Source organism: Xenopus laevis, chromosome 9_10S (genome assembly GCF_017654675.1).
Source record: "Xenopus laevis strain J_2021 chromosome 9_10S, Xenopus_laevis_v10.1, whole genome shotgun sequence".
NCBI lineage: Eukaryota > Metazoa > Chordata > Amphibia > Anura > Pipidae > Xenopus > Xenopus laevis.
Window position 1 is genome coordinate 97,686,103 of NC_054388.1, and position 26,534 is coordinate 97,712,636.

Here is a 26,534-nt window from a genome sequence, read left to right on the forward strand (position 1 = left end):
TAAGGTCCCTGCCTCATAGCGCTTACAATCTGAGAGGAATTGGATTTTAAAGTTTATTTAATTACTGTGCATTCTTATGATCAAAACCGTAAGACAGCAGTTGGGAAAATTTGATATCCTTTAGATGGACTGATATATAACTTGAGACTCACAGAGAATTAAATATATTACACATGCTATGTGCATAGCAGTTACACTAGTGTAGCAGTTAGTTTCACCTTTATTTCTGGTGAGTTTTTTGGAGCTCATTTGCTAAAAATCTTGTGGATTTTTATTTGCACCACTGGCAATTACAGGTATGGGATCTGTTATCCAGAATGCTTGGGACCTGGCGTTTTCCTAATAACGGATCTTTCCATAATTTGGATCTTCATACCTTAAGTCTACTAGAAAATCATTTAAACATTAAGGGGCCGATTCATGAAGCTCGAGTGAAGGATTCGAATTAAAAAAACTTCGAATTTCGAAGTGTTTTTTGGGCTACTTCGACCATCGAATGGGCTACTTCGACCTTCGACTACGAATCGAACGATTCGAACTAAAAATCGTTCGACTATTCGACCATTCGATAGTCGAAGTACTGCCTCTTTAAAAAAAACTTCGACCCCCTACTTCGGCAGCTAAAAGCTACCGAAGTCAATGTTAGCCTATGGGGAAGGTCCCCATAGGCTTGCCTAAGTTTTTTTTGATCGAAGGATATTCCTTCGATCGTTGGATTAAAATCCTTCGAATCGTTCGATTCGAAGGATTTAATCGTTCGATCGAAGGAATAATCCTTCGATCGTTCGATCGTAGGATTTGCGCTAAATCCTTCGACTTCGATATTCGAAGTCGAAGGATTTTAGTTCCTAGTCGAATATCGAGGGTTAATTAACCCTCGATATTCGACCCTTCATACATCTGCCCCTAAATAAACCCGATAGGCTGGTTTTGCTTCCAATAAGGATTAATTATATTTTAGTTTGGATCAAGTACAAGCTACTGTTATATTATTATGGAGAAAAAGGAAATGATTTCTAAAAATTTGCATTATTTAGATAAGTTGGAGTCTATGGGAGACAGCAATTCCGTAATTCAGAGCTTTCTGGATATCGGGTGTCCTGATAAGGGATCCTATACCACACTAATGTATATATTTAAGGAAGAGTTTTGTATGTATTTTTCACCTTGATAAAGGTCCCAATGGGGACTGAAACGTTGGTTTTACATACCATGTAACAGTATATCACGATTTTCACGTCAAGACCCCTGGTACTGTTTTTTTTATTCTACTATATATATATATAGCTTTCTGGATAATGGAATTCGAGATAATGGATCCCATACCTGTATTACCAATTTATGAATGTATTATTAAATCTACTTATGGCCAATTAAGTAATATCAGGAATCTCAGGCATAGATTATTTTCACATTATATTAATTATTCTTAATTAATTCACTAATAATACATTTATAAGCATCATTCTGCCCAGTGCAATCACTTCACTTCTTATGATAAAACGCTGACTATACTCCTCTTCTACAATACAATTGGATTACTGCATTGGAACTATCTGTAATTAAGCCAATTTTGTAATCAGGTTATGAGACGTGGGTAATTGCTACTTGTTGAGAAGATAAGGTGGAGTTTCGTTCCTTTAGAAGTTGCGCTGGAAAAGCAGCTGACTTTCTTTTTATTTCTACCCCAGCGACCAGAAAGCATATTGTCAGCATGAAGCTGTTGTTCCTCCTCTTGTGCTTCTTTATCTCCCTCTCTTTAGCAGATGATGTGAAGACAGAAACAGGTTCTGAAGTCAAGAAGCACAAGCCCCCTAAAATTAAAGAGGAGAATGATGTTCTTGTTCTGACAGGTTCAAATTTTGCTAGAGCCCTCGAAGAAAATAAGTATTTATTGGTCAAATTCTGTAAGTATGAAGTAGTTTTTGTGATAACTAATCTTTCTTTTTGTGACAATTAATCTTGCATTTTATAATGGAAAATACATGTTTTTGGTTACCATATTGTTTATTATCTGTGTTACACTCCTTTTCCAGGCCCCAAAACTGGCCACTAGGAATTAACATAGTGGTTGAAACAGGATTTAAATCACAGCCTTATATCCTTATATAACTAAAGCAAGGGCAAAATAAATTGTTGGTCTTAGCTGGTAACGCTCATTAGACTTTAAATCAAAGGGGTGGTTCATCTTTAAGTTCAATTTTAGTACAGTATGTTACAGAATGGCTAATTCTAAGCAACTTTTCAATTGGTCTTCATTATTTATTTTTTTATAGGTTTTTAATTATTTGCCTTCTTCTTCTGACTCTATCCAGCTTTCAAATGGGGGTCACTGACCCCATCTAAAAACAAATGCTCTGTAAGGCTACAAATGAATTGTTATTGCTACTTGTTATCACTCCGCTTTCTATTCAGGCCTCTCCTATTCATATTTCAGTCTTTTATTCAAATCAATGCATGGTCGCTGTGGTAATTTGGAACCTAGCAACCAGACTGCTGAAATTGCAAACTGAAGAGCTGTTGACTAAAAAGCCAAATAACTCAAAAGCCACAAATAATAAAAAATGAAAAACAATTGCAAATTGTCTCTCTCTACATCATACTAAGGGGCCCTCACCAAGCTCGAGTGAAGGATTCGAAGTAAAAAAACTTCGTATTTCGAAGTATTTTTTTGGCTGTTTCGACCATCGAATGGGCTACTTCGACCTTCAACTACGACTTCGAATCGAAGGATTCGAACTAAAAATCATTCGACTATTCGATAGTCGAAGTACTGTCTCTTTAAGAAAAAACTTCGACCCCCTAGTTCGCCACCTAAAAGCTACCGAACCCAATGTTAGCCTATGGGGAAGGTCCCCATAGGCTTGGCTAAATTTTTTTGGTCGAAGGATAATCCTTCGATCGTTGGATTAAAATCCTTCGAATCGTTCGACTCGAAGGATTTAATCGTTCGATCGAACTATTTGCGCAAAAATACTTCGACTTCGACTTCAAAAATACTTAATTAACCCTCGATATTCAACCCTTGATGAATTTGCCCCTTAAAGTTAACTTAAACTCTTCAAGTGAATTCCTTAAAAAAAATTTAAAAAATTTCAGTATAATATTTACTATAGTTAGTTAGGACTTTACACAATGGTCTCTGGTATTTTTCTTTAGTGAGTTATCATTTCTGTTACTCTTACCTGGAGAGTCCAACTCATTCCCATAGACACAATGTTCCCTCAATACATTTTACACACTTATTAAAACCTCCATGGCAAGATGGTCTGGCATGCTTTTATGCTTTTTTAATTATGAAGTCAATATATATCTCTACATTATCTTCAATAACTGTGACTGACAACAATCCATTTCAGTTAATATTCAGTGTTGCAATATAACACTTTAATTTTCAGGACAGATTTTATTACTAACACAAGGCATTGTGTAAAAAAGGCTAGTGTTCAAATATTTGTAAAGTTCTATTTTATTTCAGTCTTTGATGTGTGATAAGACTGGAGCATTTAGACTCCGAACGACTTGTGTCCTTCCATGACATTGTAAAAAAAAAAGACTGAAATTAAAAGAAATATGGGCAGGTAGCCATCTTAGCACTTTAATCAGTGTAAGGTAGAATCTGTTGGATCAGTTTTCATTAGTTTGGATCCCATTGACAAGTTCCAGATTGCCCATTGAAGCATGGGATGAGATGGCATACACAGACACACAGGGGCACGTTTACTAAGCTCGAGTGAAGGAGTCGAAGTTCGAAGGTTTTTTTTGGGTACTTCGACCATCAAATAGGCTACTACGACCTTCGACTTCGATTCGAACGATTCGAACTAAAAATTGTTTTACTATTTGACCATTCAAGTACTGTCTCTTTAAAAAAAACTTCGGCTACATACTTCGGTAGTTTAAACCTACCGAGCTACAATGTTAGCCTATGGGAACCTTCCCCATTACTTTTCTAAGGGTTTTTTGATCGAAGGAAAATCCTTCGATCGATGGATTAAAATCCTTCGAACTATTTTTTCTTCGATTGATCGATCGTAGTATTTGCGGTAAATCCTTCAACTTCGATATTCAAAGGATTTTACTTCGAGGGTCGAAATCGAGGGTTAATTAATCCATAATTTTCCATTCAGCACTTCCTACATGTCACGGCACTTCTCACATTTCCCTTTCCCTCCTCATAATTATCTAGGGAACTGCACATGGGCATTAGGTTCCCCATTCTGGTGTATACACAATATTTTATTTTGGTACACAATTTATTTTAATAACAGTGTCCACAACATGGCTCCTGCCTGCTTGGTGTGATAGTGTAATTCCAAGACTGAACAAAACAAAATTTAAATAATAAATATATTTTAAGTTTATTTTACTCAACTAACATGATAGAAAATAATTTGGCGTTATTTCTTAGGGTGACAGGTCCCCTTTAAATACATACTGTATAAATGCCCTTGGTTTCAGAATACAATGTTGGATAGGCAGGTATCTGGATATTTTTTGGAAATATTGTGTTTATAATGCTCTCAGCAAGTACAAAACATTACTGAATTATGTAACCACCATTTTATTTCAGACATTGCTTTATCAGACCCGTCACAAACCATTCAAGAAGAATTTTCAGTCGCAGCAGGGATTATGAAGAAAGACTCCTCAGAAATAAATTTTGGTCAGGTTGATATCACTCAAGAAAAGCAACTTCGAAAAGAGTTTAAGATCAAAGAATTTCCTACAATAAAGCTGTTTGCGGATGGTGATCGGGAAAACCCTACTAATTGCAAAGGTAAATTATTGTGCTAATGTGATTGAAAAACAAACTATTTGGGTAAACTCCAGATTCTTTATTTTTCATTTATTTTGATGTTGCCGTCACAGTGAGTGTGAGCTCTTATTTCGCATCATATCCAACTGCCTTCCTTTACTTTGCCCCTTACATATCAAACATTTGGTTCTGCAGAGTGCAATCATTTAGGAAAGAAAGAGTTATAGGATTTAGGTCTCACATATCCATTTTCCTCATGTTTAAGGTGTGAGGACTGCATCTGCATTTGTCACATGGCTGAACAGAAGAATCCGACCCAGCTCTCTTTACATTAACAGCACAGACCAGTATGAGGCTTTTGTTCAGTCAGATAAAGTGACTGTTGTTGGCTTCTTTAAGGTATGCGAAACAAGGACTATATGGTAAATACTGTACATAAGGCAACGCGCAGAAGAACTTCAGGTTCTCATTCTGTTCAGAATTAATAGTTTGCCGTTTGTTTACAGAAATCACTAGATTTGTGTAGAAATTCAGTAAAGCAATAGATTATGAGCACTGTACAGGTATTGGATCCATTATCCGGAAACCCATTATCCAGAAAGATCCGAATAATTGGAAAGGCTGTCTCCCATAGACTCCATTTTATCCAAATCATTCGAATATTTGAAAATGATTTCCTGTTTCTCTGTAAGAACAGTTCCTTGTACTTGATCCCAACTAAGATATAATTAATCCTTATTGGAAACAAAATCAGCCTATTGGGTATATTTAAGAAACCCATTTATCAAAGGTCGAATTTTTTTATTCTAATAAATTTGAATATACTCATAATTCGACTGGGAGGTTATTTAAGAAAAAAATCGAATGTCTAAAACTTGAACAAATATTACTAAGCCTAAAACTCAAATTTAAATTGAAATTCGACTAAACTTGAACTTGAAACATTCGGGGAAAAAACTTGAATGTCAGGAAGGCTATTAACATCTTCAAATGGGACACTGGACCTCTGCCATTGACTTCTACATGAAATCGGCAGGATTTAGGTGGCGAATAGTCGATTTTCAAATTGTTCCCAGGGTCCAGGTATGATAAATCTTGAATTTGAATTAGATTTCAAATTTGAGATTGGATTATTCCCAACTCGAATTTGTGAGTTTTGACCAATAATCCAACTCAAAATTTCATTTCAACCTTAATAAACCTGCCCCTTAATGTTTACATGTTTTTCTAGTAGACTTCTAGAATGACGATCCAAATTACGGTCTATTATCCATTCTGGATAACAGGTCCCATAACTGTACTGCTGAAGGGGCAGTCTCTTTTAAAAAGCAATGGACACAGCAGTCCTAAACACAAAAATTATTATCACTATTTAGGGGCCTATTTATCATGCTATGTAAAAATTGGATAAAAGATCATTGCTTTTGCTTTGTAAAGCCGGCCATAGACATAGACATTTTTCACACCATGACAATCGGTCACTGAGTCAATCGGACAGGTTAAACTAATTATATTGGCTATCGATAATATATAGATAGAGAACAAAGAAGGACCGCTACTGCTCACCGCATGTTCCTGAAACCAGGTGCTCAGTCAAACAGTGTCCCCACTGTGAACGTTCACAAGACTCGACAGACAGACGGCACTTCTGGAATAGGTTTATTGGGGTTGCTGCTGTAAAACCTAATGCCTTTCCAGAGTAAATCCCTTAATCATAGGAGCTATGATTAAGGGATTTACTCTCGAAACGCATTAGGTTTTACAGCAGCAACCCCAATAAATCTATTCCAGAAGTGCCGTCTGTCTGTCGAGTCTTCTATCGATAATATATCCGCAAATCAGTGGGAGATTGTCAATACTATTTGCCAGACATAACTTTCGTACGATCGCTGTCTGTCAATTAATGGCCCGAGCATTGTGTAATTTGTTCTCTTTACTACTTTTCATGAATCTAAATGGTTAGTTGCAGGTTGTTCTTCCGACATAGGCTATAATCTGCGCATCTATGGCCAGCATAACTTGTAGGTGACTGTTGAAATCTATTGCTGATTTTGTTGTTATGGGCAACATCACTGGTGATGTTTTCCTCCAGTTTTTATGCAGAGCAAACAAAAATGGGCCATCTGGCACTCAAGTGAATCCACAGGACCAAAATATAGAAGTAAAAGCAATATTTATTGATATAGTTAAAAAATACACATCTCCATAGGACTTTATCTGCATAATATTGTTTTACTGTTTCCCGAGCTGAGAATCTGGGGCTGGTGCACTTGGACCACTAATTCCACTTGGGGAGTTATCTGCTTTGGTTGTCTGTAGTACCTCTTCTTTCTCTTCCTCCAATTTTTACATGATAAATAGGCCATTAAAACTATTTCCTTTTTTAAAAAAGTATGTCCATTCATAACATTGCAGAATAAAATTCTATACCTCGATGAGCACCTAATATACATAAAGAAAGGCGATATACAGGAAAAAAGAAATGCATGGAGGCTGTAGGGCACCTGTAAATGTTGAATTACTGAAATGCTGTAAATGCTACATTTTCTTTTAGAATGTGATTCCTGAGGACTACTAAAACACATTGTAGACGTTTACCAAATATTAGAAGTAGGTTGTTTCAGAGGTAAAGATACACTTGGAAAAAATGTATGTAGGGGTGACCTAGAAGTCATTAGGATGGCTGATGAATTGCCCAGAGGTAAAGAAAAGGACTGAAATGGGGTTGAACTGGGAGATGAGAGTATGTAGTGAGAAACAGAGCTCTGATGTATACATCATAAGTGCCCCATCCTATTTAGTCTTTGTCTGACCCAACCCTGACATCACTGCTACAGCAGCCATTACTGAAGAAGAGTCAGAGATCAAAATAATAAGCAAAGAATGGATATGCCTTTGGTTTTCATTAATTAACGTGATTGCGCACACGTAGTGACATCACAGGGGGAGCGAGCGGAGTTGAGGAGACCCAGCAGCAGCAAGAAACCTGGACTAGGGGTAGGCAGAAGGCTTTTCAAGAGGTTCCTGCCCAGCACGCCCTAGGCAGGTGCCTGTTCTGTCTACCCCTAGTTATGGCCATGAAGCTGGAGCAACCATCCCTAAACAGGAGAGTGGACCTGTGACACTGCCTGTAAGCAACATACAATGCTGTTTTAATATTTTAACCCTGGCATATTCACAACAATTCACACAATATGTATGCAATTCTGAATGTTCTATGTATGTAATGCTGCATGTTCCTTGTATAAACATTTATTTTACAGTGCTGCAAAATATGTTGGCGCTGTAAAAATAAATGTTAATAGTAATATTTGAAACAGCCAAAGCAGCAACAGGCAGACCTCTGCTCAAAACTGCTCTCATGATCTATTTAGCAGTAGTGAAAGATAAACAATGGCATTATGACTTCTGCTGTTTTCCACTGGAGGGCAGCAGTGGTCAAAACGCCACGTGTGCTGTAGGTCTTAAACAAATGATCAGCAATTTATTTTCTGCAGGGAGAAAAGAATAAACAGAATACTGCATTTAACAAGAGTATAAAAATACAAATTTTTCAGCTATTGGTGAATTATATAACTCATATATAACCCTGAATCCTTTGTATATGTACAAAACTAAAAAAAAAAAAAGAACCTACAAATGTAATTCAATGACGCAAGCATGAGCATATTAGTTTATTCCTCCAGGAAAGCTTCATATTATGATAAATGTTTACCTTTCATCCCCTCAAACAAGTATGCAAATCATTCCATCATAAGAATCATGCGCACCTTCAAATTTATAATGCAACAACATTTCTACATTATTCTTTTCAAAAACATATTTCTAGCTAAGATCTTTATAATAACAATCATTCATTTTTGAATAAACAGGAGCCGGATAGCAAGAAAGAACATTTTTTTGAAGCTGCCAAGGATATTCCTGACTTTCCCTTTGGACTGGTCAGCAACGATGATATATTTGAACATGTTGGAATCACTTCAAATATGATTGCAGTATACAAAAAGGTACTGAAGAATGTTGGAAATAAATAAACAGTTAATAATATATGTTTTAGCACTGCTAAATAATGTAGAACACTTTCATACACAGGACCAAAGACAAATGATTTAAAATATGATCACTAAGACTGTTATCAATAATAGATATTTACTAGTATTATAATATTACTAGTATAATAATAATAACATTTATCTTGGGAAACATGATAGAATGTAATGTTCCATTTGGTACCTTTTTCACCGGCCTTTTATCATAGTCTGATCGGACTGTTTAAAGTTATGTCATTGTGCAAATTCATTCCCTTTATCATATTTTATAAATACTAAGCAATTGATGTAAATTACATCAAGGAATCCCTTACAGCTGCATTTATATTCCCTTATTGGTTATAAAGGACAATCCTGCCAACTATTTAATACCAGAAGAAGAAATTGAAAGCAAGTTGGACCTAGTGAGATTAATCCGAACCTACTTTATGGACGTGGTGACTGAGTATAATTTAGAGGTAAGGAAAAGGTAAACAGATTCAGTTTAAAGCAGGGGTGTATTGTGTGCACTTTTTTCGGTATGGCTTATGATTATTTTGGTTTATTTTACTTATATAGAAAAGCTTTGAAAAGACGTATAATCAATAATAGTTCATGAAATGCCAGTTATGAACCAGAATGTGAAACATTGTATATCTGGGATATTTATAGGGGCAAAACAGTGATGCACAAATCAAATATTATTCAACTGGCACCTACCCTGAACCCACCCAAATCAAAAGACAGCCTTTTGCGCTAATTTATATATCTGCACCCAACTGACACATCTCTGGCATCATCACTGGGGCAGGGCGGAACAAGTGCAAGTATATAAATCACAGTGGCAAGCAAGGCCAACTATAAGATAATAGTATTAAGCGAAGAGGTGCGCTAATATCCTTTTTTCAATATATACACAAACACCTAGAAAGAAAGAACTGTATATAGAGTAGTAAGTTCAACACTTCTTATAATTTCTAAGATATTGGAACTACTCACAATATAGATCGTCAAACAGAAGCGTGTAGGTTGTTTTCCTATGGCAGGGTATATGTACCCGATGTAAAGCTGTGCGGTAGTTCTAGAAGGCAAAAGCTACAGATAGTGAAGAATCGTCGGGAGTCAAGTACAGGCCCTGCGGGTCCTAAAAACTTACCAAACGGCAGCAGGATAAAGCGTTAAATGGACCGCAGGGTAACCGCTCGATGTTAGCGTGTTCCTGAGACGCTGTTAGACACCGGTCTTTGGATGAAGGCGGCCTCACGGATGTAATCAACGTCCCCGATCGGTACCGTATCTTTTTCTTCTCTCGCAATCAGTCAGCAAGCCTCCGGTGCTGTGTAATACTTGAATAAGTAATCGAAGGGGAGAATAAATCTTTTCAAACTTTTATTTCAGTAATAAATATTGCCCAACGCGTTTCATATCCTACGATACTTCCTCAGGGGCATCACACGTGGAACTTCACGTCATGGATTAAATAGAGCAAGTCATTAGTTCATTAGCCTAATTGGCAATTGGCAACAGAATTTCGTTTCCAAAACGTACAATTTCGTTTAAAAATACATCAATTATAATAAATTACAATAAAAGAGTTATTTATAACACGCATAAAACACTGTCATTATTAGATTAAAAAACATTTTAAATCAATTTCTATATTTAAACCTTTTGGACTAAGTGTTTTGAGTTTATGTATCCAGTATGTTTCTTCACGCGATATTACTTGTATAATATCACTTCCTCGCCAGTGATTTTTCTTCTGTACTATTCCCATAAATTTTAAAAGAGAAGGGTCTGAGTTATGGTGAGTTTTAAAATGGGCTGAAACACTGTGTGTCAGTACTCCTTTTTTTATGTTATTCATATGCTCCCTTATTCTGATCTTCAAAGTTCTATTTGTTCGTCCTATGTATTGAAGATTACAGGGACATTGTAATAAATAAATTACATTATTACTGTTACAGGTTATCAGCGATTTAATAATGAATTCCTCTTTCGTTACATTTGAGTCAAATTTTTTGTAGTTTCTATCATTGATTTTACTTGTTTTGCATCCTTTGCAGGTTCTGCATGTAAAGAATCCGTTTAATTTTTCTTTAGAAAAATGGTTGGTTATTGATTTTTGATCAACAGGTGGTAGGCAACTTGGTGCTAGTATTTGTTTAATTATGTGAGGTTTTTTATATAAAATATATGGTTTGTTGGGTAAAATGTCTTTTAAATCTTTGTCTTTTTTCAAGATATGCCAATGTTTTTTTATAATGGCTTCTAATTTTTTATTTGAGTTATTGAAGGTCGTAATGAATGAAATGGGATTATTTAATTTATTTTTTACTTCATTGTTATTGTTTAGTCCAATTCTCTCTTTTTTATCGCATCTGAGTTTAGCTTCCCTAATCGTATCTTCCTTGTATCCTCTATCTCGTAAGTGGGTGCTCAGAATTTTACATTCTTTTTCATAATCACTTGGTTTGCTGCAGTTCCGTTTAATACGATTAAATTGTCCATAAGGTATATTGTTTAACCATTTGGTGTGATGACAGCTACTGTTAAGAATGAATCCGTTGCAACTATAAGATGTTGGGCTGGGACATGCAGGAAAAATTGAGAAATGGCTGGCCTACTGGCGAATTTGGTCTGCAACTTGCTGCAGAGCTAATTTTGTCTGCCAGAATCCACCTGACCTGCAGCTTTCATGCTGACCCCTAAATCACTAGTGCACAATTATTTTGTGTGAAGATTTCAAAAGAATTTGGGATGTATGACATTTTTTATTCGGACAGCTAAAAGTCAAGTTTCCACTGGTTTTTAAATTTCTTGCCATAAAAGTAGAGGATCCGTTATCCGGAAACCTGTTATTGAGAAAGCTCCGAATTAAAGAAAGAATGTCTCCCATAGACTTAATTTTATCCAAATAATCCAAATTGGTAATAATTATTTCCTTTTTCCCTGTAGTAATAAAACAGTAGCTTGTAATTTAACCAAACTAAAATATAATTAATTATGTTTTTTTTAATGTTACATGATTATTAAGGTATGAAGATCTAATTTCTGAAAAGATCCGTTATCCGGAAAGACCCAGGTCCCGAGCATTCTGGTTATCAGGTCTATACCTGTAATATATAATAACAAGTAGATTTATTGCAATGAAACAGGAATGCAGTAGGAAGTTATTGGAACAGTTAAAGAATTGCATATTTTTTCTGAAAAGAAATTCTAAAATTGTTATGTTCAACATAGATTTATATTGGGAGAATAAACCAAATTAGATTATTTTGTATGCCTTTTTTTCATTTAACAAATGATTTTATGAAAATGCTATGCTATCAAGTTATCAAGTCACTTAGATACATGGGTTTATCGATGTCTGTCTTGGTTTTTCCAGACTCAGGTCACTATTTTCGATGTCCCTGTTGACAGTCACATTCTGCTCTTCACCTCCAAATCCTCTCAATTATTTGGTGCAATTTACGAAAATTTTGAATCTGCTGCCCTTGAATTCAGAGGCAAGGTTTGTATTGCAGTATTAGTATTGCAGTTAAGTACAGTATTGGAGTTTGAGCGGGCAGGTTTGAAATAAATTTCAAGGAAGGTACAGAAATAAAGGAAGTCAATAGGAAGGATTAAATACCAGTATGGGTCATTATTTTATTTAGTCTATTTAAATTTAATTTATTTATATTTTTAATTTTGTCTCAAAATCTATGTTTTTAAAATTAAAAACCAAAGGGAGGATGGAGGCATAGCAGTATATAGACAAATTATTAAAAATTAGTGTCGGGAAAAGAGATTTCAAATCAGAGGAATTAGGTTTAATATTTTGCGGGATTTCATATACTCTAACTGTATGTAGTCATATATTATAATGACCTAGGGGCACATTTTCTTAGCTCAAGTGAAGTAAAAAATACTTCGAATTTCGAAGTTTTTTTTTGGCTACTTCGACCATTGAATTGGCTACTTCGACCTTCGACTACGATTCGAACGATTCGAACTAAAAATCGTTCGACTATTCCACCATTCGATAGTCGAAGTACTATCTCTTTAACAAAAACTTCGACCACCTACTTCGCCACCTAAAACCTACCGAGCATCAATGTTAGCCTATGGGGAAGGCCCCATAGGCTTTCCTAGCTTTTCTTCGATCGATGGATTAAATCGTGCGAACGAACGAATATCGGTAAATCCTTCGAAGTTCGATATTCGAAGTCGAAAGATTTTACTTAGACGGTCGAATATCGAGGGTTAATTAACCCTCGATATTCGACCCTCAGTAAATGTGCCCCCTAATGTAAGATTACCTGGTGGTCTAGGGGGCCAGCGAAAGGGTCACTTGCCACTGCCATCACGGGGACGATACTCATTTTTAGCCCAAAATATAGTCAGTGCCATATATTATTCATTATTGCCTACAATATTATGTGTTTTTCAGTTATCCTATATCTTTCCTCTAATGCTTTCCCAGCTTGTATTTATACTTGTGGACACCGACGAGCCTCGGAGTGGGCGTATCTTTGAGTATTTCCGCATCACAGAAGTTGATACACCAGCAGTTCGTATCTTAAACTTGACCACTGATGTGAAGTACAGAATGCCAGCTGATGAGGTTAGCTTTGAAAATCTGAGGCATTTCTGCAGGAGTTACCTGGATGGGAAAGCTAAGGTAAAAAAAATAAAGGGTAATGTGTTCAAGTGCATGTCTAGTATCCAAGGCTGTCATCAGAAATCTTAGGGTCCAGATAAATTAATTTGGCCCATGAACACAAACTCATAGTACCAACATTTTTAGTCATGTCCATTCTATACTCAAATGATCCACTAGTAGTTTGGTTGGTTTTGCCAGGACATAAGGTTGAACCTGATGGATGTCTGTTTTTATTCAACCATAGCTACAATGATACAATCAGGGTGTAAATGTAGAGGAAACAGCAGGACTGGCACTAAGGGGTAGATGCCTAGGGTGCAAATATGAAGGGGCTGCTGGGAACATACCTCTTCTTCTTGCCTACCACACCATCACACCCTCCCACTTCATCCCCCACTCATTCTGTATTGCAAATATCGAGACAGCAGGGGTAGGGGCAAGAACAGGAGGGAGGTGTGATGAATGTGGGGGTGATGAGCAGGGGAGGTGACAAGTAGAGGATCCTGCCAGTGCCATGGCACATTCACCTTATGGTTTGGCACAGTAGGAGCAGATCCTACAACTGCTTTTGGGGGCATAGGAATTATAGGGGACCAAGTGAGACAGATAAGCAGCTGCAATATATGCTTATGGGAATGTTCTTCTTCTCAAGACATTGGGGCCAAAAACTAGTCATTTCACTTCTGAAAACTTGTAGGAGATACTCAGGGGCACATTAACTAAGGGTCGAATATCGAGGGTTAATTAACCCTCGATATTCGACCCTCGAAGTAAAATCCTTCGACATCGAAGTCGAAGGATTTACCACAAATACTTTGATCGAAGGAAAAATCATTCAATCGAATGATTAAATCCTTCTAATCTAACAATTAGAAGGATTTTAATCCATCGATTCGAAGGATTTTCCTTCGATCAGAAAAAGCTTAGAAAACTTATGGGGAAGGTCCCCATAGGCTAACATTGAAGCTCGGTAGGTTTAAAGTGGCGAAGTAGGTAGTCAAAGTTTTTTTTAAAGAGACAGTACTTCGACTATCGAATGGTCGAATAGTCTAACGATTTTTAGTTCGAATCGTTTGAGTCGAAGTCGAAGGTCGTAGTAGCCTATTCAATGGTCGATGTACCAAAAAAAAGCCTTCGGAATTCGAAGTTTTTTTACTTCGAATCCTTCACTCGAGCTTAGTAAATGTGCCCCTCAGTATCAGTACATAGATCATAATATAAACATATGATTTTCATTTTTAATAAGAAGGTCATATAAATAGTCCAATTCATGCTTTTTTTAAAAATTCTTTGAGGATCAGTGGCATTTACCTTAAGTTTTAATTCATTGGGGGTCAGTGGAGTTTGTCCTAAGTTTAAACCTTACACTCCCTGCTGCCCCGTCAAGCTGAGTGTTGTCATTTACTTGATACGTAAGTAACATAAATTAGAAGACTTTAGAAGATTTTGTATTAAATGCCCACAAGGGATCTGTGGGATTAAGTAATTTGGGATTTGGGTCTCTCTTTCTCTCTTTGGGGCAAATTCCCTAAGCGGCGAAAATTCGCCAGCGACGGCTTCACAGCCATCACAACACTTTGCCAGGAGTAAATTTGCTAGGACAACACTAATTCTCTAAAATGTAAACTTGCGTCCAGGGCGCTGAACGCTGGCGAAGTTTTGCTGCTGTTACTTCGGCTAGCAAAGGGAAGTTGCGCTAGTGCTAGCTAATTTGCATACGGCGGGAAGTGAAACTTTAATGGACGTATACTGTATGTTGCAGGAAATACAATACACTACACAAGCCCAGGGAACCTTAATAAAATAAAGTTGTTATAATGCCCTACACATGAGCCCAGTGTATAGTTTATGTGTCATATGTTAGCAAATGTAGGGGAGAACCAGGTAACCCAAAAAACATTTTACGGTCTTTTGCAGGCTATCACCCTGAAAAAAGTAAAAGACGCCAGCATTTTTTGGGACTTAGAAAATTTTTCAACAAAAAATTGAGGCAATCCAATCCACTCCATTGCACTTCGCCAGGTCTGAGGTGGCGAAGGCAAGTCTGGCGCAAGAGGTAACGTTCAGTAAAATCCGCATCTTACTAAATTTGTGGAGTTACGTCCCCTTGTCAGAGCGAAAATTCGCCTGCCGATAGATTGTGAATGATCGCTAGCGTGTGTCTCTTTGGCTAGCAAAGTTATGACTGCGCTCGTTAGGGAATTGGCGTAGTACCGAAATTACGTCACATTAGTCACTTCGCCCTTTAGGGAATCTGCCCCTATATATCTATCTATCTATATATATCTATATCTATATATACTATTGAAGGACTATATATATATATATATATATATATGTGTGTATATATATATATATATATATATATATATATATATATATTAACCTCATCTGTAAACTGTATAACTTTTAGTCTAGTGCCAGACGTAGCAGATTTTCTGCAGGCCAAGTATCTTCTCCTCCACTGCTTGATGTACCTGGACCTGGATAATTTGCCTCAAACTAGGTGCAGGAACATGCTGCGGATTTTGGCGTTGATATGCAAACTCTTGCATTTTGATGCTAAAATACACTGATATGCCATCAATGCTGTGTAAAAAGTATATACTTATGAGAAGAAAGATGATAACTGTTTGTAATTTGACTTCTTCCAAGGTAACGATTCAGTTTTCTAAAAAGCCTTTTATGCTGGACAACAAAAATGTAAGAACTCCAATTTGAGCAGAGAACTAAATAGCTGAAATATTATTTGTTTTCTTGAGACAGCCAAAAAGAGACAGTGAAGAAATCCCTAAAGACTGGGACAAAAACCCTGTAAAATTGCTTGTTGGAAAAAACTTCAATCGAGTTGCGTTCAATAAGACGACAAATACATTTATCATGTTTTGTAAGTATAATTACTTGCTAGTTGCAAATAATGCCAATAGATTTTTGACTCAAACTCAAAAGGTTCTAGATGTCATACACTGCAATTAGTATTTTTCATTATCGTTTTCATAAATCACACAAAATCATGGCTAAGGAAAGCAAAATTATGATTTTATGATTGTTTTGTACTGTGGAACCTTGGTTTGTAAGATGTAGAATATTAGCGACAGTAAACATATTTACAAATAATTTCGAGTATTGTGTAACTTATTCTGTAAATGATAAGGATATTAGAAAAATAGATGGGAACTGATATTTTTTTAGAAAGATTTGAATTTTAGTGGTTTTTGTTTTTCTGTTTAGTGGAACTCATTTTGCAAGATGTTTAATTTCATTTGGCAAAAGAAGTACATGGGCAAAACTTGCAAGAGATTTACCAGTGCAGATGCAACAAAGGTTTTTTTTTTATCAAAATCTGAAAATCAAAATGCAAAAAATTACTCCAACAGCAAAAACTTTATTTACGCTCAATAAATCTTTCCACAAATGTCTCATGCGGGAAAGTACTTGATAAAATCGTGAATCCTACAAATTTTTCGGATTTGTCACTGAAAACTGTGACTTTTTCGAGTTTGACGCCCAAAACCTCAGAGTTTTTTGGATTTGACACCTGAAACCACAAAATCTTTGAATTATTGAATGTAACCCAGCACAGATCAGGATATCAATAAGACATCTGCCATGGACTTCTACTTGAACTCGGCAGGTTTGAGTTGGAGTACTTATTTATTCATACTATCAGAGTTTAATAAATCATGAAAATAATTCATTTTTTTCCCTTTAAAAGTCCAACCAGAAAAAAAACGGACTTTAACAAATAACCCCCTAAGTGTCTGTGTTGGTAGATACAGTGGTGCACAAGCTGCAGTGCCATTACTTCTTAATGGCACTACTTTTGGTGCTGCGATGCGGGGGCATCAAAACTGGCATTAGTATGTGATTCTGTATTGTACACCGTGTGCTCTACTAAGTGCACAATTGAGCAAAGCAGAATTAACTAGCACATTACTGCGGGTTCTGATATGGCTCCTGACAGTCATTTCTCAGAGTGACTCGGATATCGGATGCAAAACAAAAAAAAGAGCCTGTTCTGTGGAGTAACACAAGTGAGTTGTAGGTTACATTTGCAGGAAATTAACACAAAATCAACAAATTGAAAGAACCATCCGAAACCATTGTTTCCATAGCATTTTACCCCGGGAATTTAATTTCTCCTGTATTAATGAATTTGCAAATTCATATTAAATTATCATGATCCATTGTCTAGATATGTGCAATAATTTGCTTAAATAGGGTTGGCGACAGGGCAAATAGCACTTTGTGCAACGCAGTCTAGTGGGCATCACGTACAAATAGGAAAAGTAGTGTGCAGAGTATAAGGTCTTCCCTTTCCTTGTGTATTTAGGGTCTAACATTTAAAAATACATTTAAACCCTTCTGCACTGCACTACTCAAGCCAACACTAGGGTCAGATTTATCAAGGGTCGAATTTCAAAGTAGAAAAAGCTTCGAAATTCAACCATCGAATTGAATATCAAAGTCTAATAGTTTTTTACATCGAATTTGGCCATTTGCGGTTGAAGTAAAATCGTTCGATTCGAAGGATTTCATCCATTGATCGAATGATTTTTCTTAAACTTCAAAAAACTTAGAAAAATGCTCTAGAAGGTCCCTATAGCACTTCAGCAGGTTTCATTTGGCGAAGTATTGAAGTCGAAGTTTCTTAAAGAGACAGTACTTCGATTATCGAATGGTCGAATAGTCAAAGTATTTTTACTTTGAAACGAAGTCGCAGTAGCCTATTTGATGGTCGAAGTATCCAAAAAATGACTTCGACCCTTGATAAATCTGCCCCTAGATATTATCATGCTGGGAGCTGTAGTTCAGAAACATCAGGGTTGTATTTGTAAAGCAATATTGCTCAATAAACATTTCAAAATCTTTTCCCCAACTCTACATAGCCAGCAATTGCTTTAAAATGCAAAATATCCTCCAATGAGAATGCCAGCTGATCTGTATCGATCTACAAAATAAAGGTAGAAGACGCACACCCTAAAGTTAAACTACAGGGTGCTAAATCCATAGGTGACTCCCCATAAGGGTCTCCATATGCGTTACAAATATAAAGATAATGGATGTGCTAATGGGTGTGCTACCCAATTTGAAAAAGTAGTGAATTTATTACAAAAAGGAAAACAATATTATACAAAAACAATATACAAAAAAATTAAATAATAAAGTTAGCCCAACGCGTTTCGACCTTAAGGGTCTTCCTCAGGGGCAAAAAATAAATCAAAAATCAAAAAGGCAGAACGAGTCTTAGCGGCCGATTCACTAACTTCGAGTGAAGGATTCGAAGGTAAAAAACTTCGAATTTCGACCATTGAATGGGCTACTTCGACCTTCGACTTCGAATCGAAGAATTCGAAGTAAAAATCGTTCGACTATTCGACCATTCGATAGTCGAAGTACTGTCTCTTTAAAAAAAACTTCGACCCCCTAGTTCGCCATCTAAAAGCTACTGAAGTCAATGTTAGCCTATGGGGAAGGTCCCCATAGGCTTGCCTAACTTTTTTTGATCGATGGATATTCCTTCGATCGTTGGATTTAAATCCTTCGAATCGTTCGATTTGAAGGATTTTATCGTTCAATCGAAGGAATAATCCTTCGATCGTACGATCGCACTATTTGCGCTAAATCCTTCGACTTCGATATTCGAAGTCGAAGGATTTCAATTCCCAGTCGAATACCGAGGGTTAATTAACCCTCGATATTCGACCCTTAGTGAATCGGCCCCTTACTGTCTATGTCCTTTTATAACCTTTTGTTGGTATCCGTTGAAAATCCGGCGTCTGACGTCACTTCCGCCCCCTGTTACTTGAGAGGTGGAGCAGAGTCGCCTAGGTAGCGTGCTGGAACGCAAATGCGTTCCACCATAGTGTACATCCTGTCTATGGCCATGCTGTACGTTCGTCCAGTCTCCGACGTCACTTCCGCCCCTTCTTATAACAAAGAGGCAACGCAGCACTTCTTGGCTAACGTGCTGGAACGCAAATGCGTTCCAACACAGCGTCCATCTATAATCACAGAAAGAGATCATAATAAAGATGTGATCAGTGTAATGTCAATGCATCTAATTCCTCTGAAAATTGGTAAATCAATAAACAATGGATAATCAGTGCCACAATAAAGTTCTGAAATAAAAGACATACTGTACATACATATATCACATTCTGGTATTTTTCTTTTCAACTTGTATCGATCTGGCTCCATGTTCTTTGTTCCTGCAATTGAAGTTGGAAGCTTTAAGCAGTTATTTCCTAGCACTTAACAATCTGTCCTTTATCCCCATGTTTGATTTCAGTGTAATATAATGAATTAAAAAATGACACAATAATGTCTGTATGTAAGATAAAAGCAAGATGCCTGACGTAGTGTTGGGAATCAGAATTCTCACTGGTCAGTGATTTTCATTTATAATGAAGTTTTTGGTCAGTAGAATTATCATTGGTGAATTTCCCTGCATTTTATTTTTGACAACTTCTATAGAAAACCAAGGGGCGCTGTGGGACAGCATTACTGTATAGAACCCCTTTAAGATGTTTTTAATGAATTCATTTGCTGGCAACAAACTATTGGAATTCATAGAATTCTGAAAACTCTAGAATTCTGACATCGCTAACATCTTTAGGAAACAAATGCTCTCAGATAAATACAAAACAAGAACTCAGAAGGACTCAGAGAAAGGGAGACTAATAAAACAAACTACTTTTTAATTTGGCATTAAACTCTAATTTAACTATGTTTCCTTGCAGATGCACCATGGTCTCAGGAATGTAAGGCTTTATTCCCAATCTGGGAGGAGTTAGGGATGACCTATGAGAATCATAAAAATGTGACAATTGCCAAAATAGACTGCACAGCTAATGATATTAAGCTGATGGTACTGGATCGCTACCCTTATTTTCGCTTCTTTCCTGCTGGATCAAGTACTCAGGTAATTTTAAAGGGAATCTAAAAACTGTTGCTCAGCTATATTTTATTTAAATGTTGCTGGACTATAAATCCCAGGCTAATTTAACATATTATATTTAAAGGGATACTGTCATGGGAAAAAAAAAATTTCAAAATGAATCCGTTAATAGTGCTGCTCCAGCAGAATTCTGCACTGAAATCCATTTCTCAAAAGAGCAAACAGATTTTTTTTATAATTAATTTTGAAATCTGACATGGGGCTAGACATATTATCAATTTTCCAGCTGCCCCAAGTCATGTGACTTGTGCTCTGATAAACTTCAATCACTCTTTACTGCTGTACTGCAAGTTGGAGTGATATCACCCCCTCCCTTTTCCCTCCCAGCAGCCAAACAAAAGAACAATGGGAAAGTAACCAGATAGCAGCTCCCTAACACAAGATAACAGCTGCCTGGTAGATCTAAGAACAACACTCAATAGTAAAAACTCATGTCCCACTGAGACACATTCAGTTACATTGAGAAGGAAAAACAGCAGTCTTGCAGAAAGCATTTCTCGCAGGCACAAGTCACATGACCAGGGGCAGCTGGAAAATTGACAATATGTCTAGCCCCGTGTCAGATTTCAAAATTGAATATAAAAAAAAATCTGTTTGCTCTTTTGAGAAATGGATTTCAGTGCAGAAGTCTGCTGGAGCAGCACTATTAACTGATGTGTTTTGAAAAAAACATGTTTTCCGATGACAGGATCCCTTTAAGTATTCTAAGAGCTCTAGTTCAGCAACATCAGGGTTTTTTCATTAACGCAATATTGCTCAAGGCTGCTGCATTAAAATACAAAATAATTCTCCAATGAGAATCCTAGCTGATCTGTGTAAATCTGGCTCCATGGTTTTTGTTCCTGCAATTGGAGTTGGAAACAATAAACACAGTTTCCCAGCACTGAATAAATCTGTCCATGTCTCATGCCAGTGTAATATAATGAAACCAAACTGACAACATCATCTCTGTATGTTAGATAAGAGCAAGATGCCTGACATGGAGCTGGGAATCAGAATTCTCAGTGGTAGAGTCTCTTGCATCTGTAAAGACATTATGGTCAATTTAATTCTCTTTGGAGAATTGTCTTACATGTGTAGTTATGTTTTTAGTCTGTAGACAACTAGGGAGTGCAGTGAGTTTAAAGCACTTTTAAAGGAAAACTATACCCCCCATAAAAATATATGGCATAAACATCTCATACAGTATGTCACACTGCTTCATGTAAAAAAAACATGTTCATAATAATATACTTTTTTTGTATTATGTGCCATTGGGTAATCCTAAATAGAAAATTGCCATTTTAAGAACTACAGGCCACCCCCTGGGACCATACAATTCACAAACCAAGGTCACACATACATGTTAGATCACATCAGCCAATGAATGTGATCTGACACCTTTTGTCTTTTCCTCCCACACTTCTTCCTGTTACAATTAGAGCTGCAGTATTTCCTGTCAGGTGATCTGTGAGGCAGCACACAGACCATCACAAAATGGTGGCTCGAGAGAAAAGATGTAAAAGGGCAATATTTACTGATATCTGTATTCCAGTTTGGTCAGATTCATTATTAGGCCACTTAAAGGGCATGTAAAGTCAGAAAAATAAAATCCCATTTTTACATTCTTTAATGAAAAAGAAACCTATCTCCAATATACTTTAATTAGAAAATGTGTACTATTCTTGTAAGAAACCTGACTGTATGCAGTGAAATTCTCTCTTCATTTACTAGGAATTGTCAGACGGTCCCTAACTGCTCTGCAGTCTGCAATCATACTTATGAACAGCAGCACCTTACTTCCCAGCCATGCAGAACTCAAGCAGCTTTGTTTGTTTCCCTGTAGAGCAGTTGACGACTGTGTAGAGATTTGTGTTGGATTTTATTTTTGCCTTTTACATCCCCTTTACTGTTTTCAACTCCAGCTGCAGGGACAAAGATCATGGTGCCAGATTTAAACAGATAAACTGGGATTCTATTTGAAGGATCATTTTGCTGCAGCCACTGGTTCTCCAGATTTGGAAAAAGTTTGTATTAAACAATACAAAAAACATAACATTCACATCAGATTACATGACAACACAGGACCCAGTGCAGTCTGCCTATTCTGATTATTAATCAGTCTTGCTGTATCGGCTTCTGGCAGATATTGTTTGATAATTTATGACGATCCCTAAGCAGCCCAGACCACACTGAGCATGTGCACAGTCTTAGTCTTGCAAAGATGTATAACAAAGTTTCAAGGTGGTGACTCCCCTGTGGCCAACTTTGAAAGGATAAATCATTTGTTTAATTAGGCTTGTGGTGCAGTAAGTTCATGTTTATGTTTAGTATACAAAATTCAGCATTTCTAGCCTTATTCTATTTTAGACTAAATTAAACTGTCTGTTGGTTAAAGGGATTCTGTAATGATTTTTATGGTGTCGTTTTTATTTCTAATTTACACTATTGACACTGCAAATAATTCACTCTACAATATAAATTTGAATTCCTGAACCAGCAAGCATTTTTTTTTTAGTTGTAATATTGGTGTGTAGGAGCCATCTCAGGTCATTTTGCCTGGTCATGTGCTTTCAGTAAGAACCGGTAATTTAGGATGGAGCTGCTTTCTGGTAGGCTGTTGTTTTTTGTAACTGAATGTGTCTCAGTGGGACTTGGCCTTTTACTATTGAGTGTTGTTCTTCTATCTACCAGGGAGCTGTTATCTTGTGTTAGGGAGCTGTTATCTGGTTACCTTCCCATTGTTCTTTTGTTGGGGGGAAAGGGAGGGGGGATATCACTCACAAGACACATGACTGGGGGCAGCTGGGAAACTGACAATATGTCTAGCCCCATGTCATATTTCCAAATTAAATATAAAAAAATCTGTTTGCCCTTTGGAGAAACTGATTTCAGTGCAGAATTCTGTTTTCCCATAACAGTATCCCTTTAAGTATGCACTGTGGGTATATAGTTTTCCTTTGAAATAGACACAATCCTTCCATAACAGTGTAGCTCTATACAAATGCTACAGGTTTGTGGGAGCTTTAGTCCTACAACTAAAAGTAAACTTAATAGTGAACCACCCCTTTAAGGTATTGAGACCCAAATTACAGAAAGACCCCTTATCTGGAAAACCCAGGTACTGAGCATTTTTTCAGTATTTTTTCAACTTCTTACTATGTGTCTGTCTTTGCCCATTTCTATCTCTGTTGTGATATAGTAACAGTAACACTTCTTAACTATAAAACGTTCTCTTTCTGTAAAGTCCACTCGTTACACTGGAGAACGGACACTGTCAGCATTCATTGAATATCTGGAACATGAAATGAAATCTAGAAACGCAGAAAAAGAGGAAAAGGTAAATACGTTGTTTGATTGTTGTATAAGGCTAAGGCCACACTAGGCGATAGCGCCGCGATTTGACTCGCGGCGACTTTTCGCCGCGACTTTTAAGCCGCAATCGCTGGGGAAACTTTTGCGCTGGCGTCTATGGGGAATAGCGAAAAATCGCCAGCGTAAAAACACACGCGGCGATCTTTTTTCTATTGTCGCTCGAAATCGCCTAGCGAGGCAATTTTGAGCAACAGTAGAGAAAAGATCGCCGCGTGTGTTTTTACGCTGGCGATTTTTCGCGATTCCCCATAGACGCCAGCGCAAAAGTTTCCCCAGCGATTGCGGCTTAAAAGTCGCCTGGCGAAAAGTCGCCGCGAGTCAACGGACACTGTCAGCATTCATTGAATATCTGGAACATGAAATGAAATCTAGAAACGCAGAAAAAGAGGAAAAGGTAAATACGTTGTTTGATTGTTGTATAAGGCTAAGGCCACACTAGGCGATAGCGCCGCGATTTGACTCGCGGCGACTTTTCGCCGCGACTTTTAAGCCGCAATCGCTGGGGAAACTTTTGCGCTGGCGTCTATGGGGAATCGCGAAAAATCGCCAGCGTAAAAACACACGCGGCGATCTTTTTTCTATTGTCGCTCGAAATCGCCTAGCGAGGCAATTTTGAGCGACAGTAGAGAAAAGATCGCCGCGTGTGTTTCGCCGCGAAAAATCGCCAGCGTAAAAACACACGCGGCGATCTTTTTTCTATTGTCGCTCGAAATCGCCTAGCGAGGCAATTTTGAGCGACAGTAGAGAAAAGATCGCCGCGTGTGTTTTTACGCTGGCGATTTTTCGCGATTCCCCATAGACGCCAGCGCAAAAGTTTCCCCAGCGATTGCGGCTTAAAAGTCGCCTGGCGAAAAGTCGCCGCGAGTCAAATCGCGGCGCTATCGCCTAGTGTGGCCTTAGCCTTAAAGGTGATATTATACATGTAGAGCTGAATCATCAGATATACAGATAGAAACAATAGAATTCTACCTGTATCTGATGATTCAGCAATAACAGTGGTCGATGTGCCTTCAAAGGCAAAATTTTCTGCCGGGGCTTATCAACCGATATCCAAGTCTTCTGCGATAATGGTCGGTTTGTCTCTCACCATATAAGACCACTATGGCCACCTTATAAGTCCAGCATTCCAAATGATGGGAGGGGAAGGGTGCGGGGGGTAGAGTCCTGCGCAGGTCCATTTTTTGGAACCCGTGCCCAACCTGCAATCCGCAACACGGACCTGCAAAACCGCATTCTTACCCTCTTGGACCCGCTACCCAACTCGCAAGTACCTTATCTGCAACCCGGACCTGCGACCTGCTGACCATCAAGAATCAGGAAGTTCTGTCATTGTAAACCGGAAGTGACATCATCAGAAGAAGGCGTGATCAGAAAAAAAGGAGTAAAGCAGGAAGTGCTGTCATTGTAACCCGGAAGTGACATCATCGGAAGTAGGCGTGATCAGAAAAAAGGAGTAAAAATCGCTATTTAGAAGACCCGCTGCCCGACCCGCGACCCGCAGAACCGCCGACCCGTGTCTATACCCGCACCCGGAACTTCTACCTGCAACCCACAGGGTACCGCAATTTTTTGCAGGTATCCGACCTGCTGCAGGACTCTAGTGGGGGGTGAATTCCAAACTGAGGAAATGATTTAGGGCCTTTAGATGGGGACTTACCATGGGTGCCCTCACTTTAAGACCTGAAGTGGCACTGTGCTCTGTGGAAATCTTTTTTTATGTGAATCTTAGCAAGAGAAACCAGTTTTAAACTGAAAAGTATCCTCCATGTGTTAGATATCAGTGAGATGCCTGATATAGTGCTGGTAGGAATCGACAATATCATTACAAGGCTGTTCCGTTAGTTTGCTTTTTTCAGCTACACTCTAGTCCAGGCCCTTGTCCATCCTCTTTTCTTCCCTTCCCCCACCTTCAGTGAGGCTGCACACGTTCAATACTATAAGAATATGAATTATTTATATCTGTACTTTTTAAAGGAAGCTTCTGGGACAAGGAAAACAGAAAATGAAGAGAACGATGACAAAAAGATGGCAAAGGAAGAGCTTTAGCCGGTTGCACAGACTACGCAATTTGCAGCCGTCATTATCAACCGGACATTATTAAGCAGTGAGATTTTGTCCTAATAAAAGAAATGTATCACCATTCAGCTGTTTTTTTCTTTCATTTATATTGGCATCAGGGCAAGAGTTCTAAACAGCTGTGTCAACTGTTATATCCCAAACTTTAGTTTAAACTTTAGCTTCATCTTCCTGAAAGATTGTGTAAAGGTTATTTATAATCGTATCTGTCCCACCAAAGGCCGAAAATAGGGGTAGTCTGGAGAGGCACGTGCTTAGGGCACAATGGGGGGCACTAGGAATGTACCTCTTTTGTCACCTACCTCTAGTCCTGGACCGTGTGACAGCGGTTGATTCTTTGGGGCAAATTCACTATAAGCCGAAAACGTGCTAGCGACGGCTTCACTGCACTTCGCCACTCATTGCCAGGCGTAGTTTCGCCAGGGCTGCGCAAATTCACGAAGATCCGAAGTTGCGCACAGGTTACCGAACGGTTGCGAAGTTGCGCTAGCGATTATACAATAAGCAGTCCGAAGTTACGCTAGCAATGCCTAATTAGTATACGGCGTGCAGTTAAACTACAATGGACGTATATGTTGCAGCAACTACATTACACTACACAAGGCCAGGGAAATTTAATAAAATTTAATAGAGGTCTTATATTGCCCTACACATGGGCCCACTGTATAGTTTATGTGCCAAATGTAGGGGGGAAAGTTACGATCTTTT

The 26,534-nt window shown here is 37.8% G+C and overlaps 1 protein-coding gene across 1 annotated transcript; it reads left to right on the forward strand.

Annotated features, from left to right (window-relative positions):
• Positions 1 to 1,586: 1,586 nt before the first annotated feature.
• pdilt.S (protein disulfide isomerase-like, testis expressed S homeolog) lies at positions 1,587 to 25,890 on the forward strand. The gene is given in 12 exon segments (XM_041578029.1): positions 1,587 to 1,656; positions 1,659 to 1,907; positions 4,574 to 4,780; positions 5,025 to 5,158; positions 8,632 to 8,766; positions 9,156 to 9,266; positions 12,176 to 12,301; positions 13,256 to 13,453; positions 16,202 to 16,322; positions 20,179 to 20,360; positions 23,623 to 23,715; positions 25,725 to 25,890. Coding segments are annotated over 12 exon segments (1,698 nt in total). The 3' UTR covers positions 25,797 to 25,890.
• Positions 25,891 to 26,534: the final 644 nt, after the last annotated feature.